The following is a 24,167-nucleotide window of genomic DNA, read 5'->3' on the forward strand; positions in this document are numbered from 1 at the left end:
AGTACAGTCTGTTGTGCTTTCCCGGATTCCGCGCCTAGCTCAGCCAATTAAGCATGAGACATAGGCCATTGAGCCACTTAGTAGTTATGCGAGTGGATAGATTGGTATGTAGAGGGAAAGAGGTCTGCTGTAAAGAACAACACTTGTCTGTCTGTGGGGAAAGGAAAGCAGAATACTTGAGATGAAAGTTGGCATACAAATAGGATACTATCGCCAGTAGTTATATTACAAACATTATCGGCCTTTCTAGTGTGAATGAACATTAGAAACATTATTGTCATTCCTAGTTTAAAGTTAAGGTTGCGTGGTTGGATTTTTCCACTATCTTTTTCTAATTTTTCTACCATTTGGAGACCGTGGGCATTTGGGCCTGTCACCCCTTGGATGGGTTCCTAGTTTGTTTACATTTTCCTGAACCCTCCTGAGCGCCCGTTCTTGGTCTAATCCCCAGTCGTGATGATTCCACACTTCCTCAGCCGCATGTTGTCTTGCCTCATTCATGAGCTGGTCAGTGTTTCGTCTCTTTAACTGACATGTTCCCCAGTGCTGTTTGAACTGTTGAGTTTCCGTTGCTGGCTGAGTGCGTTTTGTCCTTCACGTAACCTTCACTGGTAAAAATAAGCCCATGTGATGTCCACCAGTGGATGAATGCTGGACCGAGAGCCCTAGCTTCTGGATCCAGGTCTAGGCCCTTCATCTGCTGCTCTGTGGCCCAGGGCAGGTTTGCTTGACCTCTGCCTCAGTTCTCTACTCTAAAGGACATACTGACCTACCTCACAGGGGTGTTGTGAGGATTAATAAATGTTGGTACTCTGCTTTGGAAATGTGAAAATGCTGTGTAAATGTTAAGAAATACTAAGTATAGGGCCAAAAGCTATACAGTGTTTCACTTAACCGTTTGCCATTCTGTATTTACCAAGGTGGTCTTTTCTGGGGAAGGAAGTAGAGTGGAAGGTGCATCCCTTGGCCCCTGGTTTACATTGTTAGAGTGCTTATTGTGGGAATGCACTCTAAAAAGTGGGCGTAGAATGAAAGCAGCCGTCCAGTGGTCCTCCCTTTTCTGTAGTTTCACTTTTCTTGCTTCAAGTTACAGCAGTCACCTGAAATCTGAAAATACTAAATGAAAAACTCCAGAAACAATTTATGTTTTAAATGTCGTGCTGTTCTGAGTAGCGTGATGAAATCTGTTGCCGTCCTACCTGGAACATTGAGTCATGCCTCTGTCCAGTGTGTCCATGCTGTATACACTGTCCACCCATCAACCAACCACTAAGTAGCTGTCTTGGTTGTCAACATAACAGATCACAAGAAGATTGAGGTTGGGTGTGGTGGCTTACCCCTGTAATCCCAGCACTGTGGGGGTCCAAAGTGGGAAGATTGCTTGAGCCCAGGAGTTCAAGACCAGCCTGGGCAACTAAGCAAGATCCTATCTCAAAAAAATTTTAAAACAACTTTTTGGCTGGGCGTGGTGGCTCACGCCTGTGATCCCAGCACCTTGGGAGGCCAAGGCGGGCGGATCACGAGGTCAGGAGATCAAGACCGTCCTGGCTAACACGGTGAAACCCCATCTGTACTAAAAATACAAAAAATTAGCCGGGCGCGGTGGCGGGCACCTGTAGTCCCAGCTACTCGGGAGGCTGAGGCAGGAGGATGGCGTGAACCCGGGAGGTGGAGCTTGCAGTGAGCTGAGATTGCGCCACTGCACTCCAACCTGGACGACAGAGCGAGACTCCGGCTCAAAAAAAAAAAAAAAAAAATTAGCTGGGCGTGGTGGCGGGTGCGTGTAATCCCAGCTACTCGGGAGGCTGAAGCAGGAGAATCACTTGAACCTGGGAGGCAGAGGCTGTAGTGAGCCAAGATCGCGCCATTGCATTCCAGCCTGGGCAACAAGAGCGAAACTCTGTCTCTAAATAAATAAAATAAAATAAAAAATGGCATGTAATATAAAAATGAGGGGAGAACGCTTTTAGGTAGGATTTAACTTTGGCTACAGGTAACTAAAACAATGAGCAGCTTAGACAGGACTTATTTTTCTCACCTACCCAGAATTTAAGGGGTAGCAGTTTGGGGCTGTTGGCCAGGCTATTCACCAGGCGGCCCCTCCTGCGTCTGCTCTACCATGCCAGGTGTAAGGTCTCCCGGCCATGATTGTTGCTTCCAGGTACCAAGGCGGCCGCTACACTCCAGGCCTGAGTCTGACTTCCAGGTAGAAAAAGGGGGTAGGGACAAAGACTTTCTTCAAAAAGTGGCTTGGCCTTTTTATTCTCCTGGAGATGCCCTTTCCGGGGACGTGTGTCTAACTGGCCAGAACTGTGTTGTGTGATGAGGAAGTTGAGCTGTTTTAGCTGGGTGTGTTGATCGTGTGGACAAAATCAGGGTCTGTTAGTAAGACAGGAGTGGCCACTGCAGGATACCCGGCAAACAGCACAAAACGAGTCTGGACCTGAGAAACAGTAAAACTGACCTGTGATTAGAGGTTTAGTTTGTTGTTGTTGTTGTTTGTTTTTTATGTGTTTTTTTGGTTCTTGTTTTGTTTTTTGTTTTTTGTGACGGAGTCTCACTCTGTCGTCCAGGCTGGAGTGCAGTGTCGCGATCTCGGCTCATTACAACCTCCACCTCCTGGGTTCAAGTTTTTCTCCCGCCTCAGCCTCCGGAGTAGCTGGGATTACAGGAACCCGCCATCATACCCAGCTAATTTTTGTATTTTTTAGTAGAGACGGGGTTTCACCATGTTGGCCAGGCTGGTCTTGAGCTCCTGACCTCAGGTTATCCGCCCGCCTTGGCCTCCCAAAGTGCTGGGATTACAGGCGTCAGCCACCGCGCCCGGCCCAGAATTTTTTTTTTTTTTTTAAATTATTTTACATTAGAGGCCGGGTGCGGTGGCTCACACCTGTAATCCCAGCACTTTGGGAGGCCGAGGAGGGCAAATCACGAGGTCAGGAGATGGAGACCATCCTGGCCAATATGGTGAAACCCCCGTCTCTACTAAAAATACAAAAATTAGCCAGGCGTGGTGGCGCGCACCTGTAGTCCCAGCTACTTGGGAGGCTGAGGCGGGAGAATCACTTGAACCCGGGAGACGGAGGTTGCAGTGAGCCGAGATTGCGCCACCGCTCTCCAGCCTGCTGACAGAGTGAGACGCCATCTCAAAAAATATATATATATGTGTGTGTGTGTGTGTGTGTGTGTGTGTGTGTGTGTATAAAACATTAGAAGAAAATCAAATGAGTCCAGAGAGTTGGTTGTGGCCCTAGGACTTGTAACAGGACACGTAAACTCTGGGGCTGAGGCTGCCATTGTGGGATGGCCTTTGGGGGTTTTCTATGCGCTATGCGCTGATGCTGAGCAAGCAAAAGGAGAAGCAAGAGTTTGGAGCAAACAGAGAGAAGCAGGGAGGCTTTCCGTGACCCCCTTGTCTAATATGTTAAGCCCTCAACCCCAGCCTTTTCTCTCCATGCCCTCTTCTCTATCCCTTGGTCCACGTTTTTCCCCCTTCTGCTTCGTATTATTGCTTGTCTGCTCACTGTCCGTCTCCCCGTTCCATTTCTCTATTGCTTCACGAAAAGACCACCCTCAAAACGTAAGGGCTTTGCAACAACAGTGATCATTCATTTGTATCCCAAGTCCGCAGTTTTGATGTTCTGCTCCCTGATGCCTAGGGTCTCGGCTGGGGACTGAAACTGTTTCCATGCATTTCTCTCCACAAAGCCTCGGGCTTCCTCACGACACGGCAGCCTGCGTAGTCAGCCTTCTTCCATGGCGGCGCAAACCTCCAAGACGATTCCGGTAGACCCAGATGGGAGCTGTAAGGATGCCTCCGACCCAGCCTCGGGAGACCCTGGACATCACTTCTGCCACATGCCGTTGTGCAAGGTAGTCACTAAGGCCAAACCAGATCCAAGGAGAGGGGAATTGGACTCTACTTCTCAATGGGAGAAGTAGTAAAGATAAGAAACTTCTCAGGCTACTGTCCAAAAAAATCGGCTGGGCGCGGTTGCTCACGCCTGTAACCCTAGCACTTTGGGAGGCCGAGGCGGGCGGATCACCTGAGGTCAGGAGTTCAAGACCAGCCTGGTCCACTAAAATACAAAAATTAGCCGGGCATGATGGCGGATGCCTGTAATCCCAGCTACTCGGGAGGCTGAGACGGGAGAATCGCTTGAACCCAGGAGACGGTGGTTGCAGTGGGCCGAGATCACGCCACTGCACTCCAGCCTGGGCGGCTGAGCGAGATTCCGTCTCAGGAAAAAAAAAAAAAAAAAAAAAAATCGAGGACGACTCACCATCTAAGCATAAAACGAAGGTTGAACAGATTACATAGAATATCTCAGATCGTGTGAGTTGACTATAAAACATAACAGTGGCTGGACGTGGTGGTTCACGCCTGTAATCCCAACACTTTGAGAGGCTGAGGTGGGCAGATCACCTGAGGTCGGGAGTTCGAGACCAGCCTGACCCACATGGAGAAATCCCGTGTCTACTGAAAATACAAAATTAGCCGGGCGTGGTGGCGCATGCCTGTAATCCCAGCTACTCGGGAGGCTGAGGCAAGAGAATCGCTTGAACCCGGGAGGCGGAGGTTGCGGTGAGCCGAGATCGCGCCATTGCACTCCAGCCTGGACAACAAGAGCGCAACTCCGTCTCACATTAAGAAGAAGAAGAAGAAGAAGAAGAAGAAGAAGAATACAATAATAATAATAGCGTATTTACAGATTTTCCCAAGTGTTCAAAAATGGTTTGTTGTCCAGCGTTATACACTTAACTCGACCAGTGCACGGTTTGCATAGTGGACAACTTTGTACTTTGTCCTGATTTTTTTTTCCCTCAAAGTAAGAGGCTTGATTCCCCCCCGACTCCACCCGGCCCCCCTCCTTTAGGTTTTCCTAGGTTTCGTCGCCGCGTATGTTAGTTACAGCCGTTTCTGACAGGCCTACCAGGGAAGATGCTCAAGGAAAACGATGTTCTGTCAAGCTGCTTGGGGAAATCTTAGTGCTTAATGTTTAACCGGGGGGAGGAGGCGAACCTCATAATAGTTGTGCCCTGTGGGGAAGACTTCTGTTGGGCTGGCGAGAAGAGAAGGGGCCGAAACTTGCTTTTTGCTGAAAGGAAGGTGAGCCCAAACCCGAGCCCTGCCCGGCCCAGACGCTAGATCCCTCGGGGACTGGGCGGTGGGGCCGCAAACTCTCTTTCGCTCGCTCGCTCGCTCGCTCGCTCGCTCTCTCTCCCCCTCTTTTCTTCCTTCTCTCTCTCTCTTCTCTCTGTCACTGTCTCTCTCTCTCTCTCTCTCTCTGTCTTCTCTCTCCCCTCTCTCCTGTCTCTCTCTCTCTCTTCTCTCTGTCACTGTCTTTCTGTCTCTCTCTTCTCTCTGTCACTGTCTTTCTGTCTCTCTCTTCTCTCTGTCACTGTCTCTCTCTCTCTCTGGCACTCTCTCGTCCTCTCAGGCCTCCCTTTCAGGTCCCAGACTCCCGGCCGCGCACCCACTTGCGCCCAACCAGCCCCGGAGACACCCAGGCCTGTCCCACGCCGTCGGTAGGTCCCCGGTCCGGGAGCGGGAGAGACCGGAGCGCCGGGGACGACCCCGGCGAGGGCGTGGCGTATGCAGATGAGCACGGCGCGCGGAGGCTGCCGGTCACGTTCGGCCTGGAACCCCATGTCCCGCGCGCGATATCCGAGTGCTGTCGGGGTGTCTTCCCCTAGCGGCAACGGTGGAGCGAGGGGGCTGGAGAGGGTGAGGGGGCTGGGGCCGCACGAGAGAAGTGACCGTGTGTTGAGAGTGTGGTGGGCGAGAGGGTATGAGAGGAAGCCAGCGGCACAACTCATACTTACCTGGCAGGGGAGATACCATGATCACGAAGGTGGTTTTCCCAGGGCGAGGCTTATCCATTGCACTCCGGATGTGCTGACCCCTGCGATTTCCCCAAATGTGGGAAACTCGACTGCATAATTTGTGGTAGTGGGGGACTGCGTTCGCGCTTTCCCCTGGCTTACGGAAGTTGAAAAGCAGTTGTCATTAGGTAGTTGCTGGGTTCGCATGTCTGGTGTTCAGAACGCGAGCTGCTGATCGGTTTGCTTTCCTTTTCGTTTTCACCCTTTCAGGGGCGTGGGGTGACTGCTGCTTTCTTTCCTCCCCCCGTGGAGAATGTTTTAGCAACGAGCCAATTATACTGTTGGTCTATGTTCTCCACGGTACTGTCGTGAAAACGTCACGATCTCGGGCTTTCTCCAGGCCAAAGCCGCGTTTTTCCTGCAAGTTTGGGGTGTGTAGAGAAAAAGCCAGAACTGCTTTCTCTTCCCTGGGGAAAATATCCCAGGGTCTTGTTAACCGCTGGCAGAAACGACAGAATACGTACGGGCAATTAATCCTGGTCCAGGGAAGTATCCGGCTTAGAGGTTGAGGAAGGACCTGTCGGGGTTGAGTTCCCCACCCAGGGGGAGATCGAGTCCGCGGGAGCTGCTGATCCCACCCAGGCAGCTGCTGGGCTTGTTGGCAGCAGGGTCTTCTGGAAGGACTAGAACGGAGTCATCCCACTCCCAGAGAAGCAGGCGTGTCATGCATGACAGTGAAGACCGGACTGTATACAAGGCCCTCAAGAACAGGAGACTTTGGGTCCTCGCTAACGGCCTTGGGAGACCACGCAAGACTGGTCAGAAAAGCCAGGTAGAAAGGCTTTTCATGGGCCGCGCGCGGTGGCTCACGCCTGTAATCCCAGCACTTTGAGAGGGCGAGGCGAGCGGATCACTTGAGGTCAGGAGTTCGAGACCAACCTGGGCAACATGGTGAAACCCCCGTCTCTACGAAAAACACAAAAATTAGCCAGGCGTCGTGGCGCGTGCCTGTAATTCCACCTGCTCCAGAGGCTGAGGCATGAGAATTGCTTGAACCCGGGAGGCGGAGGTTGCACTGAGCCGAGATGGCACCCCTGCACTCCAGCCTGGGTGACAGAGCAAGACTCCGTCTCAAAAAAAAAAAAAAAAAAAAAAAAAAAAAGAAAGAAAAAGGCTTTTCATGAATGCTTTTAGGAGAGTCTCGTGACAGCCTCTGTACATGTCCCCAGGAGGAAACAAGAGACTCTGATGTTCAGGGCCACCATCCTGACATGGACCTTTCCTCCAATTATAATGTTGCCATTTTGCTGTCTTAAGACCCTTATGTCCAAGCCTTCCCAGACCTCAGCACCCCCGGGATATGTGTAATAGAAGGGTAAATACACGCCAGGCGCGGTGGCTCACGCCTGTAATCCCAGCGCTTTGGGAGGCCGAGGTGGGCGGATCACCTGAGGTCAGGAGTTCGAGACCAGCTTGACCAACGTGGCAAAATCCTGTCTCTACTAAAAATACAAAAATTAGCCGGGCATGGTGGTGTGTGTCTGTAATCCCAGCTACTCGGGAGGCTGAGGCAGGAGAATCGCTTGAACCCAGGAGGCGGAGAGGGTGCAGTGAGCTGAGATCGTGCCACTTGTACCACTCCAGCCAGCCTGGGCAACAGAGCGAGACTCTGTCTCAAAAAAAAAAAAAAAAAAAAAAAGTAAATACAAAACTGGAAGAAGGAAAGAAAAATGTTGGCCGGGCACGGTGGCTCACGCCTGTAATCCTAGCGCTTTGGGAGGCCGAGGCGAGAGGATCACTTGAGCCCAGGAGTTGGAGACCAGCTTGGGCAACACAGCAAGAGACCTCGTCTCTAAATTAAAACAAACCAAACCAAAACAAAACAGAAGGCAGGAGGAGGCTGCAGTGAGCGGTGATGGCGCCACTGCACTCCCACCCGAGTGACAAGAGCCTGCCTCAAAAAAGAAAAAACAAAAACATGTGCCCCTGGTGCCATAAGGAAAAGAGACATTTCCCCTTCCTTTGAGGCGTGAGTCTCTGCTTTTTGAGACAGGGTCTCTCTCTGTCACCCAGGCTGGGGTGCAGTGGCGTTATCCTAGCTTACTCACTGCAGCCTCGAACTCCTGGGTTCAAGCGGTCCTCCGGCCTCAGCCTTCCTCCTTAGCTGGAACCACAGGTTTGCGTTACCACACATGGCTAACTGGCTAGTTTTAATTTTTTTTTTTTTTTTTTTTTTTGGAGAGACGGTGTCTTCCTATGTTGCCCAGGCTGGGCTCAAACTCCTGGGCCCAAGCGATCCTTCTGCCTCGGCCCCCCAAAATGCTGAAATTACGGGTGTCAGCCACCACGCCTGGCCTACGTGAGTCATATTAACAGCTAAATAAGCCTCTTGCCAGTTTTACAACCTAGGAAGGTTTTCCCTTGAGGGCCTTGAAGCCACCAACTCAAAAGGTAAATATCAAGGAAGATAGTGTCCCCCTGTCTCCTTTCTGTCTCTGGGAATTTACTTATGTGTTGATTGATTCATATTTATTTACTTTTTTGTTTTTCTTTTTTGAGACAGAGTCTTGCTCTATCGCCCAGGCTGGAGTGCAGTGGTGTAGTCTCGGCTCACTGCAACCTCCACCTCCAGGGTTCAAGCGATTCTCCTGCCTCAGCCTCTCAAGTAGCTGGGATTACAGGCGCGTGCCACCACGTCCAGCTAATTTTTGTATTTTTAGTACAGACGAGGTTTCACCATGTTGGCCAGGCTGGTCTCAAACTCTTGGTAATCCGCCCGCCTCGGCCTCCCAGAGTGCTGGGATTACAGGCGTGAGCCACTGCGCCCGGCCTCTATCTCTGGGAATTTAGCCTAGGTGGCTGGCTCCAAGTTATCACTACCTCCTTGTCATGGAGGTATCAGAGGCTTTATTTTCCCTTTGGGTAAAGGCAATTAATAACACAGCTGACCGCTGCAATTACCAGTTGAACTGAGGATGAACTGTGTGTAGCAAATGGTGCTAGGTTTCTTTCTTGAGGACAAATGCTTGACAACATGTATTTTAGGGCTTGCATCTGCCTACCTATGTAAAGGGGTGACCTTTCTTGGGGCTATAAACGGAACTGTCGGCCGGGCGCGGTGGCTCACACCTTCAATCCCATCCCTTTGGGAAGCCAAGGCGGGGGGGGTCACTTGAGCCCAGGAGTTTGAGACCAATCTGGGCAACATATGGAGACTTCCTGTCTACTTAAAAAAGAAGAAAAAAAGAAAAATTGCAGTTGTGTACCCAGAAGTCCCAGAGTCTCCCATTGATTTCCTCAGCAGTTTGTTGAGGCTTTCTCAGAATTTACTGGCATAGATCCAGGAGCAGACCAAAATTCTGCCCAGGTGTTAGCCCATCTTTGTCTGGGCTCTCTTACTGACTATCCAAACTCAAGTTAGGCAAAAAGTGGTACGGTAGGCCGGGCCTGGTGGCTCACGCCTGTAATCCCAGCACTTTGGGAGGCTGAGGCGGGCAGATCACGAGGTCAGGAGATCGAGACCATCCTGGCTAACACGGTGAAACCCTGTGTCTACTAAGAACACAAAAAAATTAGCCGGGCGTGGTGGCAGGCGCCTGTAGTCCCAGCTACTCGGGAGGCTGAGGCAGGAGAATGGCGTGAACCCGGGAGGCGGAGCTTGCAGTGAGCCGAGATCGCGCCACTGCACTTCAGCCTGGGCGACAGAGCGAGACTCCGTCTCAAATAAATAATAAATAAATAAATACTTAATAACAATAAAGAAGAATTCGTCCATTCAACAACCGTTCACTGAGCGCATAGCCTGTGCCCAGACACTGTTCCAGGCCTCTGGGAGCAAAAAGGCCTCGGTGCCCGTATTCTAGTTAGAGAACGAGAAGCGCGGGGAGGTGGGGGGCGGGGGTGGGAGAGAGAAAATCTACACCGGGCTGCATAGGTAAATTCGTAGGTTAGGTGCTAAGTGCTTTGAAAAAGCAAACAAACACAGGGAAAGTGAGATAAGGAGTTGCGGCAAGGGGCAGGTGGCTGTGTTAAATCGAGTGGTTGGAAGAAGCTGCCATGAGAAGGTACCGTATGAGCAAAGGACTTGAAGCAGGTGAAGGGAGTTGGTCACGGGGCATCCCCAGCACAAACATCAGCTACAGCAAAGGCCCAGGTAGGACTGGGTTTGGCGAACAGCAAGGAGGCCCTGTGTCGGGAGCAAAATTAAAGAGAGTTGTATAAAATGTCAGTCACAGAGGTGACTGGCTGGGGGTAAGATCATGAGGGTCTTGTAGACACCACAGTAAAGCTTTAAATCTGGGTGAACCAGGTTTTGAGCAGAGGTGTGGCATGTTCTGATAAAAAAAATGAAATGAAGTGAAAAGCAGGAAGACCAATCAGGAGACTTGCCAATCCAGGCAAGATGATGTTGGCTCAAACCAGGTTAAACCACTGGGTAAATACAAGGGGCAGGGGTGTGAGAAAAATAAGGTGCTTACCCCAAACTTGCCTTTTTCTGATGCCTGTAACAACGATCACATTCTCCTCAAGCGAGAAGGGGCTGAAGAGGCTGACAGAGGTCGAGGGTGTGGACTAGTGGATCCTCCCGCTGGGCTCAGGGACTAGTTTTGTAGCTCTCACCCAGGAGCTCGAGCAAATGGTATTAAGTGCTGATGAAGCTGAGCAGGGAGGATTTGCAACTCTGTGATTTCTCTGTAGGAAAGACACAGTATTAATCTCCCCTGGGCTCAGAGCTAGAACCTGGGCACCTGATGTCAATAGATTAATCCGACAAATATAGTGAAAGCCAGGCAGCTTTCTAGCCACCTGTGGATGGAGCAGTCAACAAAATAGGCAAGAATCGCTGACCTGGAGCTTACATTCCAAGTGGGTGACGTTAGATAGAAAACTAAAACATACAGCATGTTCGATCAGTGCTTCTTAAACTTCACTGTGGACAGAATGCACATTCGGACTCAGCAGATACAGCAAAGGTGGGGCCTAAGAGTCTGCACTCCTTATTTTATTTATTTATTTATTTATTTATTTTTGAGACGGAGTCTTGCTCTGTTGCCCAGGTTGAGCCGCCCCCGCCTCGGCCTCCCAAAGTGCTGAAGGAGTGCTGAAGGAGAATCGCTTGAACCCGGGAGGCGGAGGTTGCGGTGAGCCGAGATCGCGCCATTGCACTCCAGCCTGGGCAACAGAGCAAGACTCCGTCTCAAAAATAAATAAATAAATAAATAAATAAAATAAGGAGTGCAGACTCTTAGGCCCCACCTTTGCTGTATCTGCTGAGTCCGAATGTGCATTCTGTCCACAGTGAAGTTTAAGAAGCACTGATCGAACATGCTGTATGTTTTAGTTTTCTATCTAACGTCACCCACTTGGAATGTAAGCTCCAGGTCAGCGATTCTTGCCTATTTTGTTGACTGCTCCATCCACAGGTGGCTAGAAAGCTGCCTGGCTTTCACTATATTTGTCGGATTAATCTATTGACATCAGGTGCCCAGGTTCTAGCTCTGAGCCCAGGGGAGATTAATACTGTGTCTTTCCTACAGAGAAATCACAGAGTTGCAAATCCTCCCTGCTCAGCTTCATCAGCACTTAATACCATTTGCTCGAGCTCCTGGGTGAGAGCTACAAAACTAGTCCCTGAGCCCAGCGGGAGGATCCACTAGTCCACACCCTCGACCTCTGTCAGCCTCTTCAGCCCCTTCTCGCTTGAGGAGAATGTGATCGTTGTTACAGGCATCAGAAAAAGGCAAGTTTGGGGTAAGCACCTTATTTTTCTCACACCCCTGCCCCTTGTATTTACCCAGTGGTTTAACCTGGTTTGAGCCAACATCATCTTGCCTGGATTGGCAAGTCTCCTGATTGGTCTTCCTGCTTTTCACTTCATTTCATTTTTTTTATCAGAACATGCCACACCTCTGCTCAAAACCTGGTTCACCCAGATTTAAAGCTTTACTGTGGTGTCTACAAGACCCTCATGATCTTACCCCCAGCCAGTCACCTCTGTGACTGACATTTTATACAACTCTCTTTAATTTTGCTCCCGACACAGGGCCTCCTTGCTGTTCGCCAAACCCAGTCCTACCTGGGCCTTTGCTGTAGCTGATGTTTGTGCTGGGGATGCCCCGTGACCAACTCCCTTCACCTGCTTCAAGTCCTTTGCTCATACGGTACCTTCTCATGGCAGCTTCTTCCAACCACTCGATTTAACACAGCCACCTGCCCCTTGCCGCAACTCCTTATCTCACTTTCCCTGTGTTTGTTTGCTTTTTCAAAGCACTTAGCACCTAACCTACGAATTTACCTATGCAGCCCGGTGTAGATTTTCTCTCTCCCACCCCCGCCCCCCACCTCCCCGCGCTTCTCGTTCTCTAACTAGAATACGGGCACCGAGGCCTTTTTGCTCCCAGAGGCCTGGAACAGTGTCTGGGCACAGGCTATGCGCTCAGTGAACGGTTGTTGAATGGACGAATTCTTCTTTATTGTTATTAAGTATTTATTTATTTATTATTTATTTGAGACGGAGTCTCGCTCTGTCGCCCAGGCTGAAGTGCAGTGGCGCGATCTCGGCTCACTGCAAGCTCCGCCTCCCGGGTTCACGCCATTCTCCTGCCTCAGCCTCCCGAGTAGCTGGGACTACAGGCGCCTGCCACCACGCCCGGCTAATTTTTTTGTGTTCTTAGTAGACACAGGGTTTCACCGTGTTAGCCAGGATGGTCTCGATCTCCTGACCTCGTGATCTGCCCGCCTCAGCCTCCCAAAGTGCTGGGATTACAGGCGTGAGCCACCAGGCCCGGCCTACCGTACCACTTTTTGCCTAACTTGAGTTTGGATAGTCAGTAAGAGAGCCCAGACAAAGATGGGCTAACACCTGGGCAGAATTTTGGTCTGCTCCTGGATCTATGCCAGTAAATTCTGAGAAAGCCTCAACAAACTGCTGAGGAAATCAATGGGAGACTCTGGGACTTCTGGGTACACAACTGCAATTTTTCTTTTTTTCTTCTTTTTTAAGTAGACAGGAAGTCTCCATATGTTGCCCAGATTGGTCTCAAACTCCTGGGCTCAAGTGACCCCCCCCGCCTTGGCTTCCCAAAGGGATGGGATTGAAGGTGTGAGCCACCGCGCCCGGCCGACAGTTCCGTTTATAGCCCCAAGAAAGGTCACCCCTTTACATAGGTAGGCAGATGCAAGCCCTAAAATACATGTTGTCAAGCATTTGTCCTCAAGAAAGAAACCTAGCACCATTTGCTACACACAGTTCATCCTCAGTTCAACTGGTAATTGCAGCGGTCAGCTGTGTTATTAATTGCCTTTACCCAAAGGGAAAATAAAGCCTCTGATACCTCCATGACAAGGAGGTAGTGATAACTTGGAGCCAGCCACCTAGGCTAAATTCCCAGAGATAGAGGCCGGGCGCAGTGGCTCACGCCTGTAATCCCAGCACTCTGGGAGGCCGAGGCGGGCGGATTACCAAGAGTTTGAGACCAGCCTGGCCAACATGGTGAAACCTCGTCTGTACTAAAAATACAAAAATTAGCTGGACGTGGTGGCACGCGCCTGTAATCCCAGCTACTTGAGAGGCTGAGGCAGGAGAATCGCTTGAACCCTGGAGGTGGAGGTTGCAGTGAGCCGAGACTACACCACTGCACTCCAGCCTGGGCGATAGAGCAAGACTCTGTCTCAAAAAAGAAAAACAAAAAAGTAAATAAATATGAATCAATCAACACATAAGTAAATTCCCAGAGACAGAAAGGAGACAGGGGGACACTATCTTCCTTGATATTTACCTTTTGAGTTGGTGGCTTCAAGGCCCTCAAGGGAAAACCTTCCTAGGTTGTAAAACTGGCAAGAGGCTTATTTAGCTGTTAATATGACTCACGTAGGCCAGGCGTGGTGGCTGACACCCGTAATTTCAGCATTTTGGGGGGCCGAGGCAGAAGGATCGCTTGGGCCCAGGAGTTTGAGCCCAGCCTGGGCAACATAGGAAGACACCGTCTCTCCAAAAAAAAAAAAAAAAAAAAAAAATTAAAACTAGCCAGTTAGCCATGTGTGGTAACGCAAACCTGTGGTTCCAGCTAAGGAGGAAGGCTGAGGCCGGAGGACCGCTTGAACCCAGGAGTTCGAGGCTGCAGTGAGTAAGCTAGGATAACGCCACTGCACCCCAGCCTGGGTGACAGAGAGAGACCCTGTCTCAAAAAGCAGAGACTCACGCCTCAAAGGAAGGGGAAATGTCTCTTTTCCTTATGGCACCAGGGGCACATGTTTTTGTTTTTTCTTTTTTGAGGCAGGCTCTTGTCACTCGGGTGGGAGTGCAGTGGCGCCATCACCGCTCACTGCAGCCTCCTCCTGCCTTCTGTTTTGTTTTGGTTTGGTTTGTTTTAATTTAGAGACGAGGTCTCTTGCTGTGTTGCCCAAGCTGGTCTCCAACTCCTGGGCTCAAGTGATCCTCTCGCCTCGGCCTCCCAAAGCGCTAGGATTACAGGCGTGAGCCACCGTGCCCGGCCAACATTTTTCTTTCCTTCTTCCAGTTTTGTATTTACTTTTTTTTTTTTTTTTTTTTTTTTGAGACAGAGTCTCGCTCTGTTGCCCAGGCTGGCTGGAGTGGTACAAGTGGCACGATCTCAGCTCACTGCACCCTCTCCGCCTCCTGGGTTCAAGCGATTCTCCTGCCTCAGCCTCCCGAGTAGCTGGGATTACAGACACACACCACCATGCCCGGCTAATTTTTGTATTTTTAGTAGAGACAGGATTTTGCCACGTTGGTCAAGCTGGTCTCGAACTCCTGACCTCAGGTGATCCGCCCACCTCGGCCTCCCAAAGCGCTGGGATTACAGGCGTGAGCCACCGCGCCTGGCGTGTATTTACCCTTCTATTACACATATCCCGGGGGTGCTGAGGTCTGGGAAGGCTTGGACATAAGGGTCTTAAGACAGCAAAATGGCAACATTATAATTGGAGGAAAGGTCCATGTCAGGATGGTGGCCCTGAACATCAGAGTCTCTTGTTTCCTCCTGGGGACATGTACAGAGGCTGTCACGAGACTCTCCTAAAAGCATTCATGAAAAGCCTTTTTCTTTCTTTTTTTTTTTTTTTTTTTTTTTTTTTTTGAGACGGAGTCTTGCTCTGTCACCCAGGCTGGAGTGCAGGGGTGCCATCTCGGCTCAGTGCAACCTCCGCCTCCCGGGTTCAAGCAATTCTCATGCCTCAGCCTCTGGAGCAGGTGGAATTACAGGCACGCGCCACGACGCCTGGCTAATTTTTGTGTTTTTCGTAGAGACGGGGGTTTCACCATGTTGCCCAGGTTGGTCTCGAACTCCTGACCTCAAGTGATCCGCTCGCCTCGCCCTCTCAAAGTGCTGGGATTACAGGCGTGAGCCACCGCGCGCGGCCCATGAAAAGCCTTTCTACCTGGCTTTTCTGACCAGTCTTGCGTGGTCTCCCAAGGCCGTTAGCGAGGACCCAAAGTCTCCTGTTCTTGAGGGCCTTGTATACAGTCCGGTCTTCACTGTCATGCATGACACGCCTGCTTCTCTGGGAGTGGGATGACTCCGTTCTAGTCCTTCCAGAAGACCCTGCTGCCAACAAGCCCAGCAGCTGCCTGGGTGGGATCAGCAGCTCCCGCGGACTCGATCTCCCCCTGGGTGGGGAACTCAACCCCGACAGGTCCTTCCTCAACCTCTAAGCCGGATACTTCCCTGGACCAGGATTAATTGCCCGTACGTATTCTGTCGTTTCTGCCAGCGGTTAACAAGACCCTGGGATATTTTCCCCAGGGAAGAGAAAGCAGTTCTGGCTTTTTCTCTACACACCCCAAACTTGCAGGAAAAACGCGGCTTTGGCCTGGAGAAAGCCCGAGATCGTGACGTTTTCACGACAGTACCGTGGAGAACATAGACCAACAGTATAATTGGCTCGTTGCTAAAACATTCTCCACGGGGGGAGGAAAGAAAGCAGCAGTCACCCCACGCCCCTGAAAGGGTGAAAACGAAAAGGAAAGCAAACCGATCAGCAGCTCGCGTTCTGAACACCAGACATGCGAACCCAGCAACTACCTAATGACAACTGCTTTTCAACTTCCGTAAGCCAGGGGAAAGCGCGAACGCAGTCCCCCACTACCACAAATTATGCAGTCGAGTTTCCCACATTTGGGGAAATCGCAGGGGTCAGCACATCCGGAGTGCAATGGATAAGCCTCGCCCTGGGAAAACCACCTTCGTGATCATGGTATCTCCCCTGCCAGGTAAGTATGAGTTGTGCCGCTGGCTTCCTCTCATACCCTCTCGCCCACCACACTCTCAACACACGGTCACTTCTCTCGTGCGGCCCCAGCCCCCTCACCCTCTCCAGCCCCCTCGCTCCACCGTTGCCGCTAGGGGAAGACACCCCGACAGCACTCGGATATCGCGCGCGGGACATGGGGTTCCAGGCCGAACGTGACCGGCAGCCTCCGCGCGCCGTGCTCATCTGCATACGCCACGCCCTCGCCGGGGTCGTCCCCGGCGCTCCGGTCTCTCCCGCTCCCGGACCGGGGACCTACCGACGGCGTGGGACAGGCCTGGGTGTCTCCGGGGCTGGTTGGGCGCAAGTGGGTGCGCGGCCGGGAGTCTGGGACCTGAAAGGGAGGCCTGAGAGGACGAGAGAGTGCCAGAGAGAGAGAGAGACAGTGACAGAGAGAAGAGAGAGACAGAAAGACAGTGACAGAGAGAAGAGAGAGACAGAAAGACAGTGACAGAGAGAAGAGAGAGAGAGAGACAGGAGAGAGGGGAGAGAGAAGACAGAGAGAGAGAGAGAGAGAGAGACAGTGACAGAGAGAAGAGAGAGAGAGAAGGAAGAAAAGAGGGGGAGAGAGAGCGAGCGAGCGAGCGAGCGAGCGAGCGAAAGAGAGTTTGCGGCCCCACCGCCCAGTCCCCGAGGGATCTAGCGTCTGGGCCGGGCAGGGCTCGGGTTTGGGCTCACCTTCCTTTCAGCAAAAAGCAAGTTTCGGCCCCTTCTCTTCTCGCCAGCCCAACAGAAGTCTTCCCCACAGGGCACAACTATTATGAGGTTCGCCTCCTCCCCCCGGTTAAACATTAAGCACTAAGATTTCCCCAAGCAGCTTGACAGAACATCGTTTTCCTTGAGCATCTTCCCTGGTAGGCCTGTCAGAAACGGCTGTAACTAACATACGCGGCGACGAAACCTAGGAAAACCTAAAGGAGGGGGGCCGGGTGGAGTCGGGGGGGAATCAAGCCTCTTACTTTGAGGGAAAAAAAAATCAGGACAAAGTACAAAGTTGTCCACTATGCAAACCGTGCACTGGTCGAGTTAAGTGTATAACGCTGGACAACAAACCATTTTTGAACACTTGGGAAAATCTGTAAATACGCTATTATTATTATTGTATTCTTCTTCTTCTTCTTCTTCTTCTTCTTCTTAATGTGAGACGGAGTTGCGCTCTTGTTGTCCAGGCTGGAGTGCAATGGCGCGATCTCGGCTCACCGCAACCTCCGCCTCCCGGGTTCAAGCGATTCTCTTGCCTCAGCCTCCCGAGTAGCTGGGATTACAGGCATGCGCCACCACGCCCGGCTAATTTTGTATTTTCAGTAGACACGGGATTTCTCCATGTGGGTCAGGCTGGTCTCGAACTCCCGACCTCAGGTGATCTGCCCACCTCAGCCTCTCAAAGTGTTGGGATTACAGGCGTGAACCACCACGTCCAGCCACTGTTATGTTTTATAGTCAACTCACACGATCTGAGATATTCTATGTAATCTGTTCAACCTTCGTTTTATGCTTAGATGGTGAGTCGTCCTCGATTTTTTTTTTTTTTTTTTTTTTTCCTGAGACGGAATCTCGCTCAGCCGCCCAGGCTGGAGTGCAGTGGCGTGATCTCGGCCCACTGCAACCACCGTCTCCTGGGTTCAAGCGATTCTCCCGTCTCAGCCTCCCGAGTAGCTGGGATTACAGGCATCCGCCATCATGCCCGGCTAATTTTTGTATTTTAGTGGACCAGGCTGGTCTTGAACTCCTGACCTCAGGTGATCCGCCCGCCTCGGCCTCCCAAAGTGCTAGGGTTACAGGCGTGAGCAACCGCGCCCAGCCGATTTTTTTGGACAGTAGCCTGAGAAGTTTCTTATCTTTACTACTTCTCCCATTGAGAAGTAGAGTCCAATTCCCCTCTCCTTGGATCTGGTTTGGCCTTAGTGACTACCTTGCACAACGGCATGTGGCAGAAGTGATGTCCAGGGTCTCCCGAGGCTGGGTCGGAGGCATCCTTACAGCTCCCATCTGGGTCTACCGGAATCGTCTTGGAGGTTTGCGCCGCCATGGAAGAAGGCTGACTACGCAGGCTGCCGTGTCGTGAGGAAGCCCGAGGCTTTGTGGAGAGAAATGCATGGAAACAGTTTCAGTCCCCAGCCGAGACCCTAGGCATCAGGGAGCAGAACATCAAAACTGCGGACTTGGGATACAAATGAATGATCACTGTTGTTGCAAAGCCCTTACGTTTTGAGGGTGGTCTTTTCGTGAAGCAATAGAGAAATGGAACGGGGAGACGGACAGTGAGCAGACAAGCAATAATACGAAGCAGAAGGGGGAAAAACGTGGACCAAGGGATAGAGAAGAGGGCATGGAGAGAAAAGGCTGGGGTTGAGGGCTTAACATATTAGACAAGGGGGTCACGGAAAGCCTCCCTGCTTCTCTCTGTTTGCTCCAAACTCTTGCTTCTCCTTTTGCTTGCTCAGCATCAGCGCATAGCGCATAGAAAACCCCCAAAGGCCATCCCACAATGGCAGCCTCAGCCCCAGAGTTTACGTGTCCTGTTACAAGTCCTAGGGCCACAACCAACTCTCTGGACTCATTTGATTTTCTTCTAATGTTTTATACACACACACACACACACACACACACACACACACACACACACACATATATATATATTTTTTGAGATGGCGTCTCACTCTGTCAGCAGGCTGGAGAGCGGTGGCGCAATCTCGGCTCACTGCAACCTCCGTCTCCCGGGTTCAAGTGATTCTCCCGCCTCAGCCTCCCAAGTAGCTGGGACTACAGGTGCGCGCCACCACGCCTGGCTAATTTTTGTATTTTTAGTAGAGACGGGGGTTTCACCATATTGGCCAGGATGGTCTCCATCTCCTGACCTCGTGATTTGCCCTCCTCGGCCTCCCAAAGTGCTGGGATTACAGGTGTGAGCCACCGCACCCGGCCTCTAATGTAAAATAATTTAAAAAAAAAAAAAAATTCTGGGCCGGGCGCGGTGGCTGACGCCTGTAATCCCAGCACTTTGGGAGGCCAAGGCGGGCGGATAACCTGAGGTCAGGAGCTCAAGACCAGCCTGGCCAACATGGTGAAACCCCGTCTCTACTAAAAAATACAAAAATTAGCTGGGTATGATGGCGGGTTCCTGTAATCCCAGCTACTCCGGAGGCTGAGGCGGGAGAAAAACTTGAACCCAGGAGGTGGAGGTTGTAATGAGCCGAGATCGCGACACTGCACTCCAGCCTGGACGACAGAGTGAGACTCCGTCACAAAAAACAAAAAACAAAACAAGAACCAAAAAAACACATAAAAAACAAACAACAACAACAACAAACTAAACCTCTAATCACAGGTCAGTTTTACTGTTTCTCAGGTCCAGACTCGTTTTGTGCTGTTTGCAGGGTATCCTGCAGTGGCCACTCCTGTCTTACTAACAGACCCTGATTTTGTCCACACGATCAACACACCCAGCTAAAACAGCTCAACTTCCTCATCACACAACACAGTTCTGGCCAGTTAGACACACGTCCCCGGAAAGGGCATCTCCAGGAGAATAAAAAGGCCAAGCCACTTTTTGAAGAAAGTCTTTGTCCCTACCCCCTTTTTCTACCTGGAAGTCAGACTCAGGCCTGGAGTGTAGCGGCCGCCTTGGTACCTGGAAGCAACAATCATGGCCGGGAGACCTTACACCTGGCATGGTAGAGCAGACGCAGGAGGGGCCGCCTGGTGAATAGCCTGGCCAACAGCCCCAAACTGCTACCCCTTAAATTCTGGGTAGGTGAGAAAAATAAGTCCTGTCTAAGCTGCTCATTGTTTTAGTTACCTGTAGCCAAAGTTAAATCCTACCTAAAAGCGTTCTCCCCTCATTTTTATATTACATGCCATTTTTTATTTTATTTTATTTATTTAGAGACAGAGTTTCGCTCTTGTTGCCCAGGCTGGAATGCAATGGCGCGATCTTGGCTCACTACAGCCTCTGCCTCCCAGGTTCAAGTGATTCTCCTGCTTCAGCCTCCCGAGTAGCTGGGATTACACGCACCCGCCACCACGCCCAGCTAATTTTTTTTTTTTTTTTTTTTGAGCCGGAGTCTCGCTCTGTCGTCCAGGTTGGAGTGCAGTGGCGCAATCTCAGCTCACTGCAAGCTCCACCTCCCGGGTTCACGCCATCCTCCTGCCTCAGCCTCCCGAGTAGCTGGGACTACAGGTGCCCGCCACCGCGCCCGGCTAATTTTTTGTATTTTTTAGTACAGATGGGGTTTCACCGTGTTAGCCAGGACGGTCTTGATCTCCTGACCTCGTGATCCGCCCGCCTTGGCCTCCCAAGGTGCTGGGATCACAGGCGTGAGCCACCACGCCCAGCCAAAAAGTTGTTTTAAAATTTTTTTGAGATAGGATCTTGCTTAGTTGCCCAGGCTGGTCTTGAACTCCTGGGCTCAAGCAATCTTCCCACTTTGGACCCCCACAGTGCTGGGATTACAGGGGTAAGCCACCACACCCAACCTCAATCTTCTTGTGATCTGTTATGTTGACAACCAAGACAGCTACTTAGTGGTTGGTTGATGGGTGGACAGTGTATACAGCATGGACACACTGGACAGAGGCATGACTCAATGTTCCAGGTAGGACGGCAACAGATTTCATCACGCTACTCAGAACAGCACGACATTTAAAACATAAATTGTTTCTGGAGTTTTTCATTTAGTATTTTCAGATTTCAGGTGACTGCTGTAACTTGAAGCAAGAAAAGTGAAACTACAGAAAAGGGAGGACCACTGGACGGCTGCTTTCATTCTACGCCCACTTTTTAGAGTGCATTCCCACAATAAGCACTCTAACAATGTAAACCAGGGGCCAAGGGATGCACCTTCCACTCTACTTCCTTCCCCAGAAAAGACCACCTTGGTAAATACAGAATGGCAAACGGTTAAGTGAAACACTGTATAGCTTTTGGCCCTATACTTAGTATTTCTTAACATTTACACAGCATTTTCACATTTCCAAAGCAGAGTACCAACATTTATTAATCCTCACAACACCCCTGTGAGGTAGGTCAGTATGTCCTTTAGAGTAGAGAACTGAGGCAGAGGTCAAGCAAACCTGCCCTGGGCCACAGAGCAGCAGATGAAGGGCCTAGACCTGGATCCAGAAGCTAGGGCTCTCGGTCCAGCATTCATCCACTGGTGGACATCACATGGGCTTATTTTTACCAGTGAAGGTTACGTGAAGGACAAAACGCACTCAGCCAGCAACGGAAACTCAACAGTTCAAACAGCACTGGGGAACATGTCAGTTAAAGAGACGAAACACTGACCAGCTCATGAATGAGGCAAGACAACATGCGGCTGAGGAAGTGTGGAATCATCACGACTGGGGATTAGACCAAGAACGGGCGCTCAGGAGGGTTCAGGAAAATGTAAACAAACTAGGAACCCATCCAAGGGGTGACAGGCCCAAATGCCCACGGTCTCCAAATGGTAGAAAAATTAGAAAAAGATAGTGGAAAAATCCAACCACGCAACCTTAACTTTAAACTAGGAATGACAATAATGTTTCTAATGTTCATTCACACTAGAAAGGCCGATAATGTTTGTAATATAACTACTGGCGATAGTATCCTATTTGTATGCCAACTTTCATCTCAAGTATTCTGCTTTCCTTTCCCCACAGACAGACAAGTGTTGTTCTTTACAGCAGACCTCTTTCCCTCTACATACCAATCTATCCACTCGCATAACTACTAAGTGGCTCAATGGCCTATGTCTCATGCTTAATTGGCTGAGCTAGGCGCGGAATCCGGGAAAGCACAACAGACTGTACTCTGCTCCTGTATTTCAGGAATAACTGTCACTAACCTGCCTCTGTCCGATTCCACCTTCTATGAAGTACACACAGAGGAGCAGTTCATTCTTTTGTAAAGGGATTGGTGGACTTTGTTCGAGATGCCATTTCAAAAGAAATGAGAAAAAAGAAAAACTAAGACCTGCACTGTAAAGCATAATACAGGAGTAGATTTATTACAGCTACTCCACATTTTCCAGAGTGATACAATGACCATAGAGTTAAAAACTATCACTGTTATCGCTGTTTATTTTACAATAATTGGTTTAGTCTACAAGTTTAAGGCAAACATACTAATGCATTTGCTTTTCTTCAGAAATCATACTTATAAAGATTACATAAAATCTGTCCCAAAACGTCTAAGAAATATTCAGTAATTAAAAATAAGTCTGATTAAGATGCTTTACCAGGATACATGAATGAACTAAGGTGGTATATGCTTTTAAAAACAAAATTTAAAAAATTCAAAAAAGGCAATCTTTATCTTGTTTCAACAATGCATTCTGAAAAGGTTAAATTTCAGAAATTATTTAAAGGTAAATAAGATTGGCAGCCATAAGGAATACTATTTATAAAATAAACAGAGTTATAGAGGCTACTTTAAAGAAGAATGAACTTTGGACTTCTGAGTATGACGAGTGCACGATGATGGACCACTGTCGTGGGGAACACAGTGCGGCATCACGGCACACAGACTGGCATCGCCTGGGCGTGCGCTGCTCCATGTTTCTCAGAAAAAGAGGAGTTGATGCACTTTTTCAGCTGCTTTTTGTTTGTTTCCAGTGAGCATAAATGCTTAACATCATTAAGAAAACAAAAATAAAATTTGAAGGAAGGCAGCCCTTTTTAACAGGAAGGCGGAGTGTGGCTTATGTGTCTCCATTTAACACTGCCAGGCAGTTCTGCAGCAACTGTAGATTACCCTAAAAAAGGAAGAAAAAATAAATTACAAATTTTATTTCAAACAATTCAGAAGACTCCTACTGAAAATACAGTTAGAAACGACATAAAATATAGTGTTAGAAGCCGGGCGCGGTGGCTCATGCCTGTAATCCCAGCACTTTGGGAGGCCGAGGCGGGTGGATCACGAGGTCAGGAGATCGAGACCATCCTGGCTAACACAGTGAAACCCCATCTCTACTAAAAAATACAAAAAATTAGCCGGGCGTGGTGGTTGGCACCTGTAGTCCCAGCTACTCGGTATGCTGAGGCAGGAGAATGGCGTGAACCCGGGAAGCGGAGCTTGCAGTGAGCAGAGATCGCGCCACTGCACTCCACCCTGGGCTAAAGAGTGAGACTGTGTCTCAAAAAAAAAAAAGAAAAAGAAAAAAATATATAGTGTTAGAAGTCATATGACTTTATCGATATATTAGAAATTTTAAAACAGCCATTCATTATATACACATAAAGGGTTAAATACATAAAATTACATGATTTGTTTCACATACAATAATACTTTCTACATACCAGATTCTTCAGTAAATTTCTTTTTTTCTTTTTTTTTTTCTGAGATGGAGTATCACTCTGTTGCCCAGACTGGAGTGCAATGGCACCATCTCAGGTCACTGTAACCTCCGCCTCCTGGGTTCAAGTAATTCTCCTGCGTCAGCCTCCCCAGTAGCTGGGATTACAGGTGTCTGCCACCATGCTCAGCTAATTTTTGTACTTTTAGTAGAGACGGGGGTTTTGCCATGTTGGCCAGGCTGGTTTTGAACTCCTGATCTCAGGTGATCCGCCTACCTCAGCCTCCCAAAGTGCTGTGATTACAGGCGTGAGCCACTGCGCTGGCCTTTATTTTGAGACAGAGTCTTGCTTTGTCACCCAGACTAAAGTGCAGTGGCATGATCTTGGCTCAGTGCAACCTCTGCCTCCCGGATTCAAGCGATCCTTCTGGCTCAGCCTGCTGAGTAGCTGAGATTACAGGTGCGTGCCACCACGCTGGCTAATTTTCTGTATTTTTAGTAGAGACGGGGTTACACTATGTTGGCCAGGCTGGTCTTGAACCCCTGACCTCAGGTGATCTGCCCGCCTTGGCCTCCCAAAGTGCTGGGATTACAGGGGTGAGCCATGGCACCCAGCCTTCACTGTAGGATATTTAACAGCATCCCTGGCCCACCATGTACTGGTAGTAACCATAGAACACCCAGTTGTGATAACCACAAATGTCTCCAGATATTGCAAAATGTCCTCTGGGGGGCAGAATCACCTCTGGTTGAGTACTACTGTTAATAGAACAGTTATCAGAAATCTAAATACAG

At 49.9% G+C, this 24,167-nt stretch overlaps 1 protein-coding gene, 2 long non-coding RNA genes and 2 other non-coding genes across 11 annotated transcripts in view; 2 read left to right on the forward strand and 3 right to left on the reverse strand.

Annotated features, from left to right (window-relative positions):
* Positions 1 to 3,585: 3,585 nt before the first annotated feature.
* LOC134808283 (uncharacterized) lies at positions 3,586 to 7,496 on the reverse strand. 2 transcript variants are annotated; one of them, XR_010150904.1, is made up of 2 exons: positions 5,482 to 7,496; positions 3,586 to 3,880 (listed from the first exon to the last, which is right to left on the reverse strand). It is a non-coding gene; the product is annotated as an uncharacterized LOC134808283 (long non-coding RNA). The 2 variants fall into 2 exon arrangements; XR_010150905.1 differs by having other exon boundaries at positions 5,024 to 7,496.
* LOC112205469 (U1 spliceosomal RNA) lies at positions 5,819 to 5,982 on the forward strand. Its single transcript, XR_002939423.1, has one exon. It is a non-coding gene; the product is annotated as a U1 spliceosomal RNA (small nuclear RNA).
* Positions 7,497 to 14,203: 6,707 nt separating the features above from the next.
* Positions 14,204 to 18,295, forward strand: LOC134808348 (uncharacterized). 2 transcript variants are annotated; one of them, XR_010151085.1, is made up of 2 exons: positions 14,204 to 16,860; positions 18,001 to 18,295. It is a non-coding gene; the product is annotated as an uncharacterized LOC134808348 (long non-coding RNA). The 2 variants fall into 2 exon arrangements; XR_010151084.1 differs by having other exon boundaries at positions 14,204 to 16,402.
* LOC134808432 (U1 spliceosomal RNA) lies at positions 15,902 to 16,065 on the reverse strand. Its single transcript, XR_010151309.1, has one exon. It is a non-coding gene; the product is annotated as a U1 spliceosomal RNA (small nuclear RNA).
* Positions 18,296 to 21,065: 2,770 nt separating the features above from the next.
* Positions 21,066 to 24,167, reverse strand: part of SNX6 (sorting nexin 6) — a 68,971-nt gene continuing 65,869 nt past the window's right edge. For all 5 annotated transcript variants that reach the window (XM_016925989.4, XM_054665948.2, XM_054665949.2 and 2 more), the window contains one exon: positions 21,066 to 22,832. In XM_016925989.4, the coding sequence (XP_016781478.3) occupies positions 22,779 to 22,832 (54 nt within the window). In that variant the 3' untranslated portion in view covers positions 21,066 to 22,778. The remainder of the gene's footprint in view (positions 22,833 to 24,167) is intronic.

This window comes from Pan troglodytes, chromosome 15, assembly GCF_028858775.2.
Source record: "Pan troglodytes isolate AG18354 chromosome 15, NHGRI_mPanTro3-v2.0_pri, whole genome shotgun sequence".
NCBI lineage: Eukaryota > Metazoa > Chordata > Mammalia > Primates > Hominidae > Pan > Pan troglodytes.